Below are 17,448 nucleotides of genomic sequence, written 5' to 3'. Positions count from 1 at the left end.
CAGTATGAAAAGGCAAAATGATAGGATACTGAAAGAGGAACTCCCCAGGTCGGTAGGTGCCCAATATGCTACTTGAGATCAGTGGAGAAATATCTCCAGAAAGAATGAAGGGATGGAGCCAAAACAAAAACAATACCCAGTTGTGGATGTGACTGGTGATAGAAGCAAGGTCGGATGCTGTAAAGAGCAATATTGCATAGGAACCTGGAATGTTAGGTCCATAAATTAAGGCAAATTGGAAGTGGTCCAACAGGAAATGGCAAGAGTGAATGTCAACATTGTAAGAATCAGCGAACTAAAATGGACTGGAATGGGAGAATTTAACTCAGATGAATATTATATCTACTACTGTGGGCAGGAATCCCTTAGGAGAAATGGATTAGCCATCACGGTCAAGAAAAAAGTCAGAAATGCGGTACTTGGATGCAGTCTCAAAAACAATGGAATGACCGCTGTCGTTTCCAAGGCAAACCATTCACTATCACAATAATCCAAGTCTATGCCCCAACCAGTAACGCTGAAGAAGCTGAAGTTGACGGTTCTATGAAGATCTACAAGACCTTTTAGAGCTAACACCCAAAAAAGACATCTTTTTCATTACATGGGACTGGAATGAAAAGGTAGGAAGTCAAGAAACACCTGGTGCTACAGGCAAATTTGGCCTTGGAATACGGAATGAAGCAGGTCAAAGACTAATAGAGTTTTGCCAACAGGACTCACTGGTCATAGCAAACACCCTCTTCCAACAACACAAGAGAAGACTCTACACATGGACATCACCAGATGGTCAACACCGACATCAGACTGATTATATCCTTTGCAGCCAAAGAAGGAGAAGCTCTATACAGTCAGCAAAAACAAGACTGGGAACTGACTGCAGCTCAGATCATGAACTCCTTATTGCCAAATTCAGACTTCAATTGAAGAAAGTAGGGAAAACCACTAGACCATTCAGGTATGACCTAAATCAAATCCCTTATGATTATACAGTGGAAGTGAGAAATAGATTTAAGGGACTAGATCTGATAGAGAGTGCCTGATGAACTATGGACGGAGGTTCGTGACATTGTACAGGAGACAGGAATCAAGACCATCCCCATGGAAAAGAAATGCAAAAAAGCAAAATGGCTGTCTGGGGAGGCCTTACAAATAGCTGTGAAAAGAAGAGAAGCAAAAAGCAAAGGAGAAAAGGAAAGATATTCCCATCTGAATGCAGAGTTCCAAAGAACAACAGCAAGGAGAGATAAGAAAGCCTTCCTCAGCGATCAATGCAAAGAAATAGAGGAAAACAACAGAATGGGAAACACTAGAGATCTCTTCAAGAAAATTAGAGATAACAAGGGGATATTTCATGCAAAGATGGGCTCGATAAAGGACAGAAATGGTATGGACCTAACAGAAGCAGAAGATATTAAGAAGAGGTGGCAAGAATACACAGAAAAACTGTACAAAAAAGATCTTCACAACCCAGATAATCACGATGGTGTGATCACTGACCTAGAGCCAGACATCCTGGAATGTGAAGTCAAGTGGGCCTTAGGAAGCAACACCATGAACAAAGCTAGTGGAGGTGATGGAATTCCAGTTGAGCTATTTCAAATCCTAGAAGAATATGCTGTGAAAGTGTTGCACTCAATATGCCAGCACATTTGGAAAACTCAGCAGTGGCCACAGGACTGAAAAGGTCAGTTTTCATTCCAATCCCTAAGAAAAGCAATGCCAAAGAATGCTCAAACTACTGCACAATTGTGGTAAAATAGTAAAATAATGTAATAGTAAAACAGAATAGTAAAATAATGCTTAAAATTCTCCAAGCCAGGTTTCAGCAATACATGAACCGTGAACTTCCAGATGTTCAAGCTGGTTTTAGAAAAGGCAGAGGAACCAGAGATCAAATTGCCAACATTCGCTGGATCATGGAAAAAGCAAGAGAGTTTCAGAAAAACATCTATTTCTGCTTTATTGACTATGCCAAAGCCTTTGACTATGTGGATCACAATAAACTGTGGAAAATTCTGAAAGAGATGGGAATATCAGACCACCTGACCTGCCTCTTGAGAAACCTATATGTAGGTCAGGAAGCAACAGTTAGGATCTGGACATTGACAAACACACTGGTTCCGAATAGGAAAAGGAGTACGTCAAGGCTGTATATTGTTCCCCTGCTTATTTAACTTCTATGCAGAGTACATCATGAGAAACACTGGACTGGAAGAAGCACAAGCTGGAATCAAGATTGCCGGGAGAAATATCAATAACCTCAGATATGCAGATGACACCACCATTACGGCAGAAAGTGAAGAGGAACTCAAAAGCCTCTTGATGAAAGTGAAAGAGGAGAGTGAAAAAGTTGGCTTAAAGCTCAACATTCAGAAAACGAAGATCATGGCATCTGGTCCCATCCCTTCATGGGAAATAGATGGGAAACAGTGGAAACAGTGTCAGACTTTATTTTTTGGGGCTCCAAAATCACTACAGATGGTGACTGCAGCCATGAAATTAAAAGACGCTTACTCCTTGGAAGGAAAGTTATGACCAACATAGATAGCATATTCAAAAGAAGAGACATTACTTTGCCAACAAAGGTCTGTCTAGTCAACGCTATGGTTTTTCCAGTGGTCGTGTATGGATGTGAGAGTTGGACTGTGAAGAAAGCTGAGCGCCGAAGAATTGATGCTTTTGAACTGTGGTGTTGGAGAAGACTCTTGAGAGTCCCTTGGACTGCAAGGAGATCCAACCAGTCCATTCTAAAGGAGATCAGTCCTGGGTATTCATTGGAAGGACTGATGCTAAAGCTGAAACTCCAAAACTTTGGCCACCTCATACGAAGAGTTGACTCATTGGAAAAGACTCTGATGCTGGGAGGGATTGGGGGTAGGAGGAAAAGGGGACGACAGAGGATGAGATAGCTGGATGGCATCACTGACTCGATGGACCTGAGTTTGAGTAAACTCTGGGAGTTGGTGATGGACAGGGAGGGCTGGCGTGCTGCGATTCATGGGGTCACAAAGAGTTGGACATGACTAAACAACTGAACTGAACAAGTTCTTAATCTCCTTATATTATCACATAAATCTATGGGAATATAAGATTCATCTTACTTAACACTGTATACCACATGTTTGGATACTGATGAACAATGTACATACTGCTCATGCTGAAATCAACTCAAAAATTTTTCGTATCTTCTTATAACATATTTAAATAGCACACAAAAGAATGATGGCTTGCAGGAAAAGAAATGACCCTTTAAACATCTGAAGACATGCTGAGACTCACTAATGATGAGATTACAAAACTGCAATTATATATTTACTATTTTTCACCTATCACCAGTAATCAAGTGGAATCAGGTGGAATACATATATTGTTGGTGAGAATGTGGACAAAGAGGCACTTTCAAGCATTATTCATACATGTGCAAAATAGTAAAATATGTATAGAGGACAATTTGACAGTATCTATAAAACACATAAACACATTTACTATTTGATGTAGTACAGTTCAGTTCAGTTCAGTCACTCAGTAGGGTCCGACTCTTTGCGACCCCATGAATCGCAGCACACCAGGCCTCCCTGTCCATCACCAACTCCCAGAGTTCACTCAGACTCACGTCCAGGCAAGTCTAAAAAATTACCCTGCCAATTATACTTGCATAGATATAAAATAGTATATATACCAAGCTATTCACTGCAACATTATTGGTATATTAAAGTATTTTGACATTATAAGCTATGCAGTACACACACGTTAGAATATTACGAAGACATAGAAAGAATGAGAATGCTCTGTATCAACAAAGGAAGATCTCCAGTGTATCTTAAGAGGAAATGGCAAGTTTATAACAGAGTACATATGTTACCTTTTGTTTGAGAAAAGATAAAATGAATGTTTCCTTGCCTACGTATTAAACTATATCAAGACAAAGAAGAAGTTTATAAAAATGTTTTTTTGTAGGAGGTGGTAGGAGTAGGATAAATAGGAATGTAAATGGTAGTAAGACCTTAGAAACTATTCTTTTATACAGTTTTGTATGCATTATACACTCAAGAAAAAAAAATAGAAACAACTTTCCTTCACAACACTCTGCCATGAACTTTTACAAAAATTTACTAAAGAATAAGATATATGACAGTGAATTATTTGGGGAAAATCATAATTTTCCAGATAGTAAACTGTGCTTAAATATTAGCAGATGCAAACTATTATAAATATTAATAGAATGGATCAATAACAAGATCCTACTGTATACCACAAGAAACTATATATAATATCCTATAATAAACCATAATGGAAAAGAATATAAAAAAGAATACATGCCTATATACATACACACACACACATACATATGTGTAATGAATCACTTTGTGGTACACCAGAAACTAATAAATACAACATTGTAAATCAACTACACTTCAATTAAAAAAAAAAAAAAATTAAAAAAAAAAAAGCACAGTGCTGTCTTGCTTTAAGAAGAGAAATACAGAACAATGTAATAATTAAGAGTTCAGAAATATTTATTCTAAGATAAAAGTGTCCTCAAATCATGGAAAAGAACAGACAATTCAATAATTTCTGGACAACTGGTTATATCATTGGGGTGGGAAACTGATCACTACTATACATCATAAGCAAAAATACGTTTCAGATGTTATTTAAAATAAAATATCCTATAAAACTGTTAAAGAGTTTTATATGATTTTTTTAACACCCCAGATCAGGGAGAGAGGGGGAATGGAAGGAAGTCTTTTTAGATAATATACAAGTTCTACAAACTACAAGGAAAAAGCCAAAGATATTTTAACTACATAAAAACTTAAACTTTCTGTATTAGACATGATAAAGTTAAGAAATAAGAGACAAATGCAAGACAAAAAGTTACTGTCCATATGAAAGAACTGCTAAAATATTAAGCAAAATTCAAAAAGTAACTATAAATTTGAAAGATGATGCAAATAGGTGGTTTACATAACTACAAACAAGGGATCAATCATGAAACTTCTTCCAAGAATCAACAAAGCATTTAGATTATTTTTCCAGTTTTCTCAAACAACAACAAAAATTCTAGTAAACATTAGAGAAGGAAATGAGTTTTAATATACTATCTATTGTTCTTTACAGCATCAGACTTTACTTCCAACACTAGTCACACCCACAACTGGGTGTTGTTTTTACTTTGGCTCTGTCCCTTCATTCTTTATAGAGTTACTTCTCCACTAACTTCCAGTATCAAGTTCATCTTTCAGTGTCCTTTTCATACTGTTCATGGGGTTCTCAAGGCAAGAATACTGAAGTGGTTTCCCATTCCCTTCTCCAGTGGACCACATTTTGCCAGAACTCTCCACCATGACCCTTCCGTCTTAGGTGGCCCTAGAGGGCATGGTTCATAGTTCCACTGAGTTAGACAAGGCTGTGGTCCATGTGATCAGTTTGATTAGTTCTCTGTGATTGTGGCTTTCATTCTGTTGGCCCTCTGATGGATAAGGATAAGAAGCCTATGGAAGCTTCCTGAAGGGAGAGACTGCGGGGGAAACTGGGTCTTGTTCTAATGGGCAGGGCCATGCTCAGACAATCTTTAATCCAATTTTCTGTTGATGGGCAGGGCTGTGTTCCCTCCCTGTTGTTTGACCTAAGGCTAAACTATGGTGGAGGTAATGAAGGTAATGACCACCTCCTTCAAAAGGTCCTATGCATGCACAGCAGCACTGAGTGCCCCCAACCCTGCAGCAGGCCACTGCTGATCCACACCTCTGCCGGAGACTCCTGGAAATCCACAGGCAAGTCTGGGTCAGTCTCTTTTGGGGTTACTACTCTTTTCTCCTTTGGGGTCACTGCTCCTTTATCCTGGGTCCTGGTGTGCACAAGGTTTGTTTGAGCACTCCAAGTGTCTCTGGTGGGTATGGGGTTTTTGCCCCTCCTACTGTCTTGCTGGAGCTTCTCCTTTGCCCTTGGATGTGAGGTATCTTTTTCTGGTGGGATTCAACATTTTCCTGTTGACGGTTGTTCAGCATCGAGTTTTAATTCTGGAGTCCTTGCAGGAGAAAATGAATGCACATCCCTCTTCTTTGCCATTTCCTCAGCCAGAAACAGCACAAAGAAATGGCGTAGCCATCATAGTCAACAGAAGTCCAAAATGCAGTACTTGGATGCAATCTTTCAAAAACGACAGAATGATCTCTGTTCATTTCTAAGGCAAACCATTTAATATTACAGAAATCCAAGTCTACGCCTCAACCAGTAAAGCTGAAGAAAATGAAGTTGAACGGTTCTATGAAGACCTACAACCTTCTGGAACTAACACCCAAAAAAGATATCCTTTTTATTACAGGGGACTAAAATGCAAAAGTAGGAAGTCAAGAGATACCTGGAGTAACAGGCAAATTTGGCCTTGGAGTATGGAATGAAACAGGGCAAAGGCTAATAGAGTTTTGCCAAGAGAACACACTGGTCATAGCAAACACCCACTTCCAACACACAGGAGAAGACTCTACACATGGACATCACCAGATGGTCAACACCAAAATCAGTATGATTATATTCTCCGCAGCTGAAGATGGAGAAGCTCTATACAGTCATCAAAAACAAGACAGGGAGCTGACTGTGGCTCAGATCATGAACTCCTTATTGCCAAATTCAGACTTAAATTGAAAAAGTAGGGAAAACCACTAGACCATTCAGGTATGACTTAAATCAAATCCCTTATGATTGTACTGTGGATGTGACAAATAGATCCAGAGGATTAGATCTGATAGACAGAGTCCCTGAAGAACTATAGACAGAGGTCCCTGACATTGTAAAGGAGGCAGTGATCAAGACCATCCCCAAGAAAAAGAAATGCAAAAAAGGCAAAATGATTGTCTCAGGAGGCCTTACAAATAGCTGAGAAAAGAAGAGAAGCGAAGGGCAAAGGAGAAAAGGAAAGATACAACCATTTGAATGCAGAATTCCAAAGAATAGCAAGAAGAGATAAGAAAGCCTTCCTCAGAGATCAATGCAAAGAAATAGAGGAAAACAATAGAATGGGAAAGACTAGAGACCTCTTCAAGAAAATTAGACACCAAGGGAACATTTAATGCAAAGATGTGCACAATAAAGGACAGAAATGGTATGGACCTACAGAAGCAGAAGATATTAAGAAAAGGGGGCAAGAATACACAGAAGTAGTATACAAAAAAGATCTTCACGACCCAGATAATCACGATGGTGTAATCACTCACCTAGAACCAGACATCCTGCAATGCAAAGTCAAGTGGGCCTTAGGAAGTATCACTATGAACAAAACTAGTGAAGGTATTGGAATTCCAGTTGAGCTATTACAAATCCTAAAAGATGATGCTGTGAAAGTGCTACAATCAACATGCCAGTAAATTTGGAAAACTCAGCAGTGGCCACTGGACTGGAAAAGGTCAGTATTCATTCCAATCCCAAAGAAAGGCAATGCCAAAGAATGCTCAAACTACCACACAATTGCACTCATCTCACATGCTAGCAAAGTAATGCTCAAAATTCTCCAAGCCAGGCTTCAACATTATGAGAACTGTGAACTTCTGGATGTTCAAGCTTGATTGAGAAAAGGCAGAGGAACCACAGATCAAATTGCAACATTTGCTGGCTCATGGAAAAAGCAAGAGACTTCCAGAAAAACTTCTACTTTTGCTTTATTGACTGCCAAAGCCTTTGTGTAGATCACAACAAACTGAGGAAAATTCTTCAAGAGATGGGAATACCAGACCACCTAACCTGCCTCCTGAGAAATCTGTATGCAGGTCACGAAGCAACAGTTACAACCGGACATAGAACAACAGACTGGTTCCAAATCAGGAAAGGAGTGTGTTAAGACTGTATATTGTCAACCTGCTTATTTAACTTATATGCAAGAGTACATCATGCTAAATGCCGGGCTGGAAGAAACACAAGCTGGAATCAAGACTGCTGGGAGACATGTCAATAACCTCAGATACGCAGATGACACCATCCTTATGGCCGAAAGGGAAGAAGAACTTAAGAGCCTCTTAATGAAAGTGAAAGAGGAGAGTGAAAAAGTTGGCTTAAAGCTCAACATTTGGAAAACTAAGATCATGGCATCTGATCCCATCACCTCATGGCAAATAGATGGGGAAACAATGGAAACAGTGAGAGACTTTATTTTCTTGGGCTTCAAAATCACTGCAAATGTTGACTGAAGCCATGAAATTAAAAGACGCTTGTTCCGTGGAAGAAAAGTTATGACCAACCTAGACAGCGTATTAAAAAGCAGAGGAGTTACTTCGCCAATGAAATCTGTCTAGTCAAAAGTATGATTTTTCCAGTAGTCATGTATGGATGTGACAGTTGGACTATAAAGAAAGCTGAGCACTGAAGAATTGATGCTTTCGAACTGTGGTGTTGGAGAAGACTCTTGAGAGTCCCTTGGAGTGCAAGGAGATCCAACCAGTCCATCCTAAAGGAAATCAGTCCTGAATATTCATTGGAAGGTCTGATGTTGAAGCTGAAACTCCTATTCTTTGGCCACCTGATATGAAGAACTGACTCATTTGTAAAGACCCTGATGCTGGGAAAGACTGAGGGCAGGAAGAGAAGGGGATGACAGAGGATGAGATGGTTGGATGGCATCACCGACTCAATGGACATGGGTTTAGGTAGACTCCAGCAGTTGGTGATGGACAGGAAGGCATGGCGTGCTCCCGTTCATGGGGTCGCAAAGAGTGGGACATGACTGGGCAACTGAACTGAACTAAACTGAACTGATGCTGGGAAAGACTGAAGGCAGGAGGAGCAGGGGATGACAGAGGATGAGATGGTTGGATGGCATCACTGACTTGATGGACACGAGTTTGAGTAAGCTCCGGGAGTTGGTGATGGACAGAGAAGCCTTGAGCGCTGCAGTCCATGGGGTCGCCAAGAGTCAGACACGCCTCAGTTACTGAATTGATACTATTTATAGGAATATAAATTAATACATCTAGTTTGGCCAGCCATCTGACACCTATTTAAATATAAAAAATATTCATAGCAGTTCTATTTTTTGCATATATTTTATAAACACGTGTATAATAAAGTATAAAAAACTATGCTCAATGCAACAATTAATGTAACAAAAAAAAAAAAGAAAACAACCTAGGAAAATCATTAGGCAATTTGTGGTGTATCAACACAGTAGAATATAATTACAGCCATTAAGAATGACATAGAGAAACAGCAACAGTTCTCAAGCATGAATGTGCATTAAAATTTACCTGGAAAGAAAGTGAAAGTGAAGTCGCTCAGTCCTGTCTGACTCTTTGCGACCCCATGGACTGCAGCCTACCATGCTCTCTGTCCATGGGATTTCCCAGGCAAGAATACTGGAGTAGATTGCCATTTCCTGCTCCAGAGGATCTTCCTGACCTAGAGATCGAACCTGGGTCTCTCGCATTGTAAACAAGATGCTTTACCATCTGAGCCACCAGCGAAGTCCAAATTCACCTGGTGAGCGAGGTAAAATGCCCACTGTCTCCAACCCCTGGGATTCTGATTCAGTAAAACTGAAACTGTGCTCCAGAATCTTCCTTTTTAGGAACACAGAGGATTTTGATTAAGGTGGCAACACTAGTCATTATGAAAAATATTGGTTTGTAATAGTGGAAAAAGCAGTTTCTAGAACAATATGTATTCTATGATCACATTTACGTTTTTTAAAAATTAAACTACTTGTAGCTATAGACAAGGATGATGTATACTTCAAAGTAAACATGTGGGAAAAAGTCTGGGAGGATATTTAAATTTGTAACAACAGTGACCTCTGTGAAAGAAATAATATATTTGGGAATAGGGGGATGAAAGAAAACTTTAATAGTTAACTCTATAAATATCTGTACTATTTGCATTTTTGTACCAAAAATATACTTATATATTACTTAAAATGTTAAGAAAATAAGCCATAATAAAAAGGTAAAATATATTTTAATGTCATGAGTTAATATTAGTTTCCTAAATGGAGACTCACTTTTGTAGGATTATCAACTAATAATATAACAAGCTGGTGGTATTTTTTTTTCATATTCATTTATTTTTTAATTGAAGGATAATAGCTTTACAGAATTTTGTTGTTTTCTCTCAAACATCAACGTGAATCAGCCACAGTATTTCTTAATTACTCTTTACCACCAGGCGAGAAATTCCTCTTTTTATTTCCTTCTTTTTATATTTTTGTGGGCCTCCACACATCTTCTCTGCAGTGTGGTAATAGTTCCCTTCCCACTAAAGGAAATTACGTCTTCACAATACTAGGCCTCATTTTCCAGCTTATATTTAGAATGAAAATTCTCAGCTATGAGTTTGGTAATATTCCCTGGTGGCTCAGACAGTGAAGAATCTGCCTGCAATTCAGAAGACCTGGCTTTGATCCCTGGGTTGGCAAGATTCCCTGAGGAAGGAAATGGCTAACCCCCTCTAGTTTTCTTACCTGGAGAATTCCAAGGACAGAGGAGCCTAGTGGGCTACAGTCCATGGGGTTGTAAAGAGCTGGACGCAACTGAATAACTAATGGGCTTCCCTGTGGCTCAGATGGAAACAAATATAAGTAGTAAGGATCTTTTTCTTTGTGTGGTTTCCCAAGGGTAGAACACCAATGGGTAGAACAAGTGGGACTCTCTTCCTTAAAGCCATGACAGTATTTGGGAGCATGGCCTGGTGTGAGGACTAAGGACTACTGACTTCAATTAGGAATTACCTCATAAGTTTAAAGTTGACAAGTTATCTACTGAAGCAGAACATTATGATGGCATTTACTATTGCGGCGTGGTTATCATTGCATGAAGCTAATTAGATAGTAATTACACACTTACAGATTTCTAGGTAACTAGGAAACAGTTCTGTGTATTTTGCATTTTGGTATCACAACATTAAAACACAAACAGCCATATAATTAACATATGACATTATAATGCATGAATCACAACAAATTATCTTACTGATGGATAATAATTTTAGCCTCAATTATTCTTAAAATATTTATAGAATTAAGAATTATTTCATTTCTAACTCATTTTGACTCTCCTAAGCAAAATGATGCAAACAGCTGACCTTTAGCAATATCTTATAGACTCAATTTAATAGCTAGAAGAGGGAAACAATCAATCCTCACCTGCTTAATTTTATAGATGAGGAAAAAGTCACAATGATCCTAGGTGGTCTCTATCTCCAAAGGTCTAGTGTTATCCACTGCAGATGCTGTCCCACCAATTCCCTTTCTAAAATTTCCACTACTCTTTCACATAACTGTTCATTTCCACCTAGATTTATGCCTGTGATTATGAAATTTATTCTAATCAACAACTGAGTAATTTTATCACATGCATCAAAAATCCTACTTCCAAACTGATCCATCCAGGAAGCTTTTTCTGACTCCAAGGATAAAAATTTCAGTCTGTACCATTATCAAATCATCCAAGAAAAATCTTCCTTTTGTGTTTATTTAGCAGCACTTACATATATAGAAATTATATTTTCTTAACTAAAACCAGGTCCCATCATCTGTGCCAATTAATTTTTTTCAATTCATAAACTTTTATAAATATTTAGTTTGAAAATATTAAATAAAAAGTAACATAATAAGTTGATTTTATGGACAAGAATAAAATTATATGCAATTAAGGTTGTGCTAAAAATGACTAACAACATTCTTAAACTATCCCCTCACCTGAATCTAGAAATCCTCCAGTTAACTTCCAGCTTTGTAGAGGGAAGAAGGCAGCTATCCTATCCATCTGCAGCAGTTAACAACACCTCTAGCTAAATCCTTTGCTGACATTTCACACTGCTTATCAATTTAATTCATTTGCCAAAGGAGATGTGAGGCTGTACTGTGTGTTAAAACAACAATTTTGAAAAGATAGGTCACCTTCATCTCTAGGACACCAAAGTTGTGCAAAATGACAAGCTGGTACCCACTGTCAATGAGTGCACATTCTGTGAAATGCTCCTCCCTGCCCCATACGCAGGCAGTAGATCAACTAGACAGTCAACTAAGGAACAGAAGCTGAGAACATTGAAACAGATATATTCCTTTTAAGTTTTCCCTCCAAGTTAATTAATTAGTTGGTGGGCAACTGATTTGCCTTATTCAAGCTGAAGATACAGGACATATTTTAGAAGAAAAATATTCCAGAATAGTTTCTCAGGTAATAAAACTCCAATATGGGGTTAGAGTCCCATGGGTGATAGAGGAAAGAAACAAAAAAAATTAAAATTAAGAATGCATGCATGCTAAGTCGCTTCAGTCATGTCCGACTCTGTGCGACCCCATGGACAGCAGACCACCAGGCTCCTCTGTCCAAAGGAGTCTCTAGGCAAGAATACTGGAGTGGGTTGCGATTTCCTTCTCCAAAACGTAAGAATAAAAGTATTCAAACATTCCATTGGCTTAAACTTTCCCAAGTAGAGCATATTAGTTTAGATATGGAATCTAAGACAGAATGATTAAATCAGTATTTTCACATGAATTTCTGTAAACTGATTCTAAGAGAAAATTTAAATTATCATCAGTGTAAAATGGGGCCCAATATTCATACCCAATATTTTAAATTGGAATATAAACCTTTTGTTGCTAAATAAAAGCAAAAACTTAGACCTTGCATATACTGAAAAGAAACAAAATACATATGCCAAGGAGAAAAACTGCTCCATCACATATTAAACCTTAAAATTCAATTTTTCTTTTATTTTATAGGAAAATGCATATAATAGATCTGTATGTCAATAAAACTGTATTAATAATAAGTCTTCAGTCACAGGCTTTAAGCAAAAATTTGTACTCCTAATACAGTGTTGATTTGTTTTATCTATACCAGCCATAAATTCTTTTAATCAATTTGTAGACTAAATTTGATTCCTTGAATGTTTCACAGAAATTATTGTATAATACTTAATGTATAATGACTAAATAATATTTAGAAATAAATATTGAAAAATTTGAAACAAACACTACTTCGTATTTTTTATTTTATTTCATTTTATTTTAAGTGTACTCAAGGATACTTACTTGATATAGAAGGTCTTTCTGAGGCAAAGGGGGAGACTGTTCTTCATACTTAGGAGGTGGTTTATGTGTGGGTGGAAGGTCGATCCTGCATGAAAAAGTTTAAAAAATATGATTACCACATTTCACAAAAGACAAAACAACAAAACAAAAAAGGGGAGTGGGGAACCATCAAGATTCTCTTAAGTTTTGAGAATATTTTCCTCATACTAATAGTTGTATTAGTATACATGTTTAATTCAATTCTTACATTTCCATTAATCATATTTGGAAAAAAGTAAACGAGCTTTACAGGTTCTAATGTTTAGGAGTAATCTGAAATAAACAATTCTTCAAAAATTTAAAAAAAGAAGCAACCCATATAGAATCATTTTTTGACAACTGTTATTAAGCAAGCAATCTAGTATATAACTAGGCTTCCCTGGTGGCTCAGTCGGTAAAGAATTCACCTGCAATGTGGGAGACCTGGGTTCGATGCCTGGGTTGGGAAGATCCCCTGGAGGAGGGCATGGCAACCCCTCCAATATTCTTGCCTGGAGAATCCCCATGGACAGAGAAGCCTGGCAGGCTACAGTGCATGGGGTCACAAAGAGTTGAACATAACTGAGCAACTAAGCATAGCACTAGTATATGACTAATTAAGTATTGTATATTTTTTACATGTGACCATGCATACCAACATTTTAAAATAGTCAACTGTGTGATGGAAAACACTTTCCTCCAAAGTGTCATAATAGTGATTTGAAAGACTTAGTTCCCAGGAGATGCTACTGGTAAAAAACCTGCCTGCCAATACAGGAGACATAAGAGACATGGGTTGGATCTCTGGGTTGTGAAGATCCCATGCAGGAGGGCATGACAACCCACTCCAGTATCCTTGCCTGGAGAATTCCATGGACACAGGAGCCTGGCAGGCTACAGTCCATAGGGTCACAAAGAGGAGAGCATGATTGAAGCGGCTTAGCAAAAGACCGTATCTTAAAATGGTAATGAAAAAATGAGTTTATACTACATTTTGGAAATACTTCTAAAATTAGTTTTCAAAAGCCATGGTCACCCTTAGAACATTGATCATGTAAATTAAGATTTTCAATCTACAAACCATTATAAATCTTGCCACCTGAAACAAACACAGGCTATTATATCCTTGGGGAATGCGTTTACCTTTGCCAAAATGACCTAATCTACTAACAAAACTATTTTCATATATTTTTAAATTGTTATATTACAACAAAAATAGAATTAAAAATATCTTGTAGCTTTCTGCATTTTAGAAAGCAGCTTTTTATATAGACTCTTACTTTTGAAGATCACAGATAACTAATTTTCAGTAATTAAGATTAGTAAATAAAAAAAACTTTACCTATATTAAAAGATAAAGAACATGAAAGCTATAGAGGCCAAATTACAAATTCTCAGTAGTCTAATAACTTATCAATGTGGTCATGAAATAATATTTTAAATGATTAGAATTCAAACAATTAATAAAATACATTACATGTATTACTAGCCTACTAGTAAAGTATGTTTTTGAAATTATAGAAAAGCTTGAGATAATTCAGCAACTAATATGAATTTAACCACAAACCAGTTAATTACTCTTGAAATATTAAAGAAATTCAGTCTCGCAGGTAACAGACTGAAAGAGTACTTTATTTCTTTTATTTAAAGTAATTATTTCCCTTAATGTAATAAAAATTACAGCAAATATATAGCTCCAAGGTGCCATATGTCATTTAGGTGAGAAAACCAAGGTTCATGGAGGTGATTCATTCATGGTCATACTATTAACTCGATCATAATAGACCTGAGACTAATACCCAGGTGCTTTTAACCCCAAAAGATTCATGCTCTAACTGTGCCAGATTAGAGAGGCAAAGACATATAGAAAGCATTTATGAAGACAGAAGTACTCTCTTTGAGAGCCTTATATCTTCATGTAAAAACGCTAAAGAAATAATGCCATTTGTACAGAACTTCACAGTTCATAAACAACATCATCTTATTCTACTCTTACCACAGCTGTGTGAGGTAAGCAGGTCACCCAGGTGCTTTTAACCCCAAAAGATTTGTGTTCTGTGCCAGAGAGGCAAAGACATACACAAAGCATTTATGAAGACAGAATACATTCTTTGAGAGCTAGCCTTATATCTTCATATAAAACCATTAATAACCACACAAGAAATAATGCCATTTGTATAGAACTTCACAGTTCATAAACAACATCATCTTATTCTACTCTTATTAAAGCCATGTGAAGTAAGCAGGAAAAGTATTATTTACATTTCACAGGTAAAGTAACAAAAGCTGCTGATGGAATTAAGTGAACTGGGACATCAGTCTTTTGACTATTCAACAAAACGTAATTTCTTTTTTATAACTCTATCTAATGATTAGGTCCAAAACATTCCTTTCTCTTTAAATAAAAAAGATACACATTTTGTAATTCACCAAAATCAAATTTCTTTAAGATAAAAACTTTAAAACTCAACACATTTAATGACTTGGCAGCTGCAAGTTAAGTTATATCTATACATAAGACAGGCATATACAATCTAAATAAGTAAACTTCTAAGACTTTTTATCTGTCTTTCAACTACTTCATTGAAGACTTGCATCTTTATTCAGAAGGCAGGACAACATAAAGGGTCATTATGCTACCATTTGGAAAGATGTATAATATACTGTAGGAAAAAAAAAAAATGTATTTGTCTCTAATAGCCAAATATGCAACTTGCAACTGTTTATTTACCAAGATGTAGTTTGAGACTTTCTGATAAAACTAGCCATCTTACAGATACCTAACAGTATCTTTATTTCTATCCCTCAGACACTTTTCATATGAGTAGCTGTAATGATAAAGACTGACTTAAACACCAGCAAAAAAGTTACCTACACTTTGTCAAGGTAGGATGGTCTCTTTTTTCGAGGAGTCAACAGCACAGTCACAAAGATAGCAATGATGAAGAGGGCAAGGACAGCTCCAATTACAGCTCCAGCTACGGCTATAGAAGAAGTCTGCTTAAATGGAACATCTGAAAAGTAACAAAAATTAGGTTTTTCAAGCAATTTTACAAAGAATTCTTGAATTCCTGTCCTCTGATTTCTACAATGTGCAAGAATGTTATCCAGCCACAAGGTAAGAAGACCCCAAACTTGATGTTACTTTTTAATGCTTACACACTCTTTGCAAGATGTAACCTTAGTACTCCCAACTTTACTTTTTTAAAGTTATGAAAAGAATATCCCTTGTCACGTATGAATGACTGAATCTACAGTCTATGGGGAAAGCTTGTCTTAAGAAGAAAAGATGAAAACTAATTTCTTATTCTAAAAGATGATAAACAAAAACTATTCAGTATGCTTTAATGGAGTTAGCCAACACCATATTCAGCTTTTATTATATTAAAAGAAATCCTATTGAAGAAACCAAAAATCTTCAAGAAAAAGAAAAATAACACTAAAAAATAGAAAATACCCTAGCTCTCTAGTAATAAACAGTCAAAAGCTGACATTGCAAAATTTAAGTTTTTAAAACAGAAATGTGACTAAAACAGTACATGTTGCAGATAACTTCCCTTAATTAACACACATTTAATACATAGTACACTTTAAGATAGTGTCTCTACTACAAAATTATGTAAATTCCTCCCTATCTCCTGGCTACACACTATATAATTTCTGAATATCAATTTCTCATTTCCAGCCTGTATCATAAAAATTTTATAAGAAAGGATTTTAAAAACGTATTTTAGTTAGCATTTCACACATTTTTTTTTTAAAGCCACCTTATTTTATGAATTCCCAAGTAAAAGAATTTACTAAAGTTATTTTCAAATATAAGTATTATGGATATTACAAAACCATCAATCCTTATGTATAGGTATTATTTTGACAATTTCAGCCGTATTACACCCAATAGCTAAATTTTGAGGAATGACCCATCAGTTACAAAAAACCTTCAATATACTCAATTTATCTAACCAATAAGATATTTAAGGTAACATTCTATAAATGAAGATACTTTTGTTCTAATGTTAAATGTTCTGCCCAAGGTCATTCAGTCAATGAATAGGAAATAAAGCTAGGTTAGGACATGACACAAACCTCTACCCTACCCTACGTACGCCTTTTTGGGGAAAGAATGGTTTTTGTAATATCTAATATAATCTCTTCTTTTGGGTCCCCTATTTGGAAATAAAGAGCTCTTTTGTCTTCAATTAAACTGATGCTCACATACATCCTTAAATAGTTACTACTGGACTCCAGACATGACAAATTTAAATAGAATCAAAGCACTATCAGTTTTGAAATATTTCATCTACTTACCATCATAGAATTTCCAAATATACTGTATTTAAGAGTATTTTTCAACTGTTTTTATTCAAATGTGAGTCATGCGGTGTTTTAGATTGCTAAAAAGAATGTTT

The 17,448-nt window shown here is 36.6% G+C and overlaps 1 protein-coding gene across 3 annotated transcripts in view; it reads right to left on the bottom strand.

The window, feature by feature from the left end:
• The window catches only part of NECTIN3 (nectin cell adhesion molecule 3), a 196,160-nt gene that overhangs the window by 98,393 nt on the left and 80,319 nt on the right, over window positions 1–17,448 (bottom strand). For all 3 annotated transcript variants that reach the window (XM_070787560.1, XM_070787552.1, XM_070787565.1), the window contains exons 6-7: window positions 15,915–16,053; window positions 13,022–13,106 (exon numbers count right to left, since the gene is read on the bottom strand). In XM_070787560.1, the coding sequence (XP_070643661.1) occupies window positions 13,022–13,106; window positions 15,915–16,053 (224 nt within the window). The remainder of the gene's footprint in view (window positions 1–13,021; window positions 13,107–15,914; window positions 16,054–17,448) is intronic.

Source organism: Bos indicus, chromosome 1, assembly GCF_029378745.1.
Source record: "Bos indicus isolate NIAB-ARS_2022 breed Sahiwal x Tharparkar chromosome 1, NIAB-ARS_B.indTharparkar_mat_pri_1.0, whole genome shotgun sequence".
NCBI classification, from domain to species: Eukaryota; Metazoa; Chordata; class Mammalia; order Artiodactyla; family Bovidae; genus Bos; species Bos indicus.
Note: the sequence above shows the minus strand (reverse complement) of the source record. Positions and strands in the feature narration are given on the sequence as shown.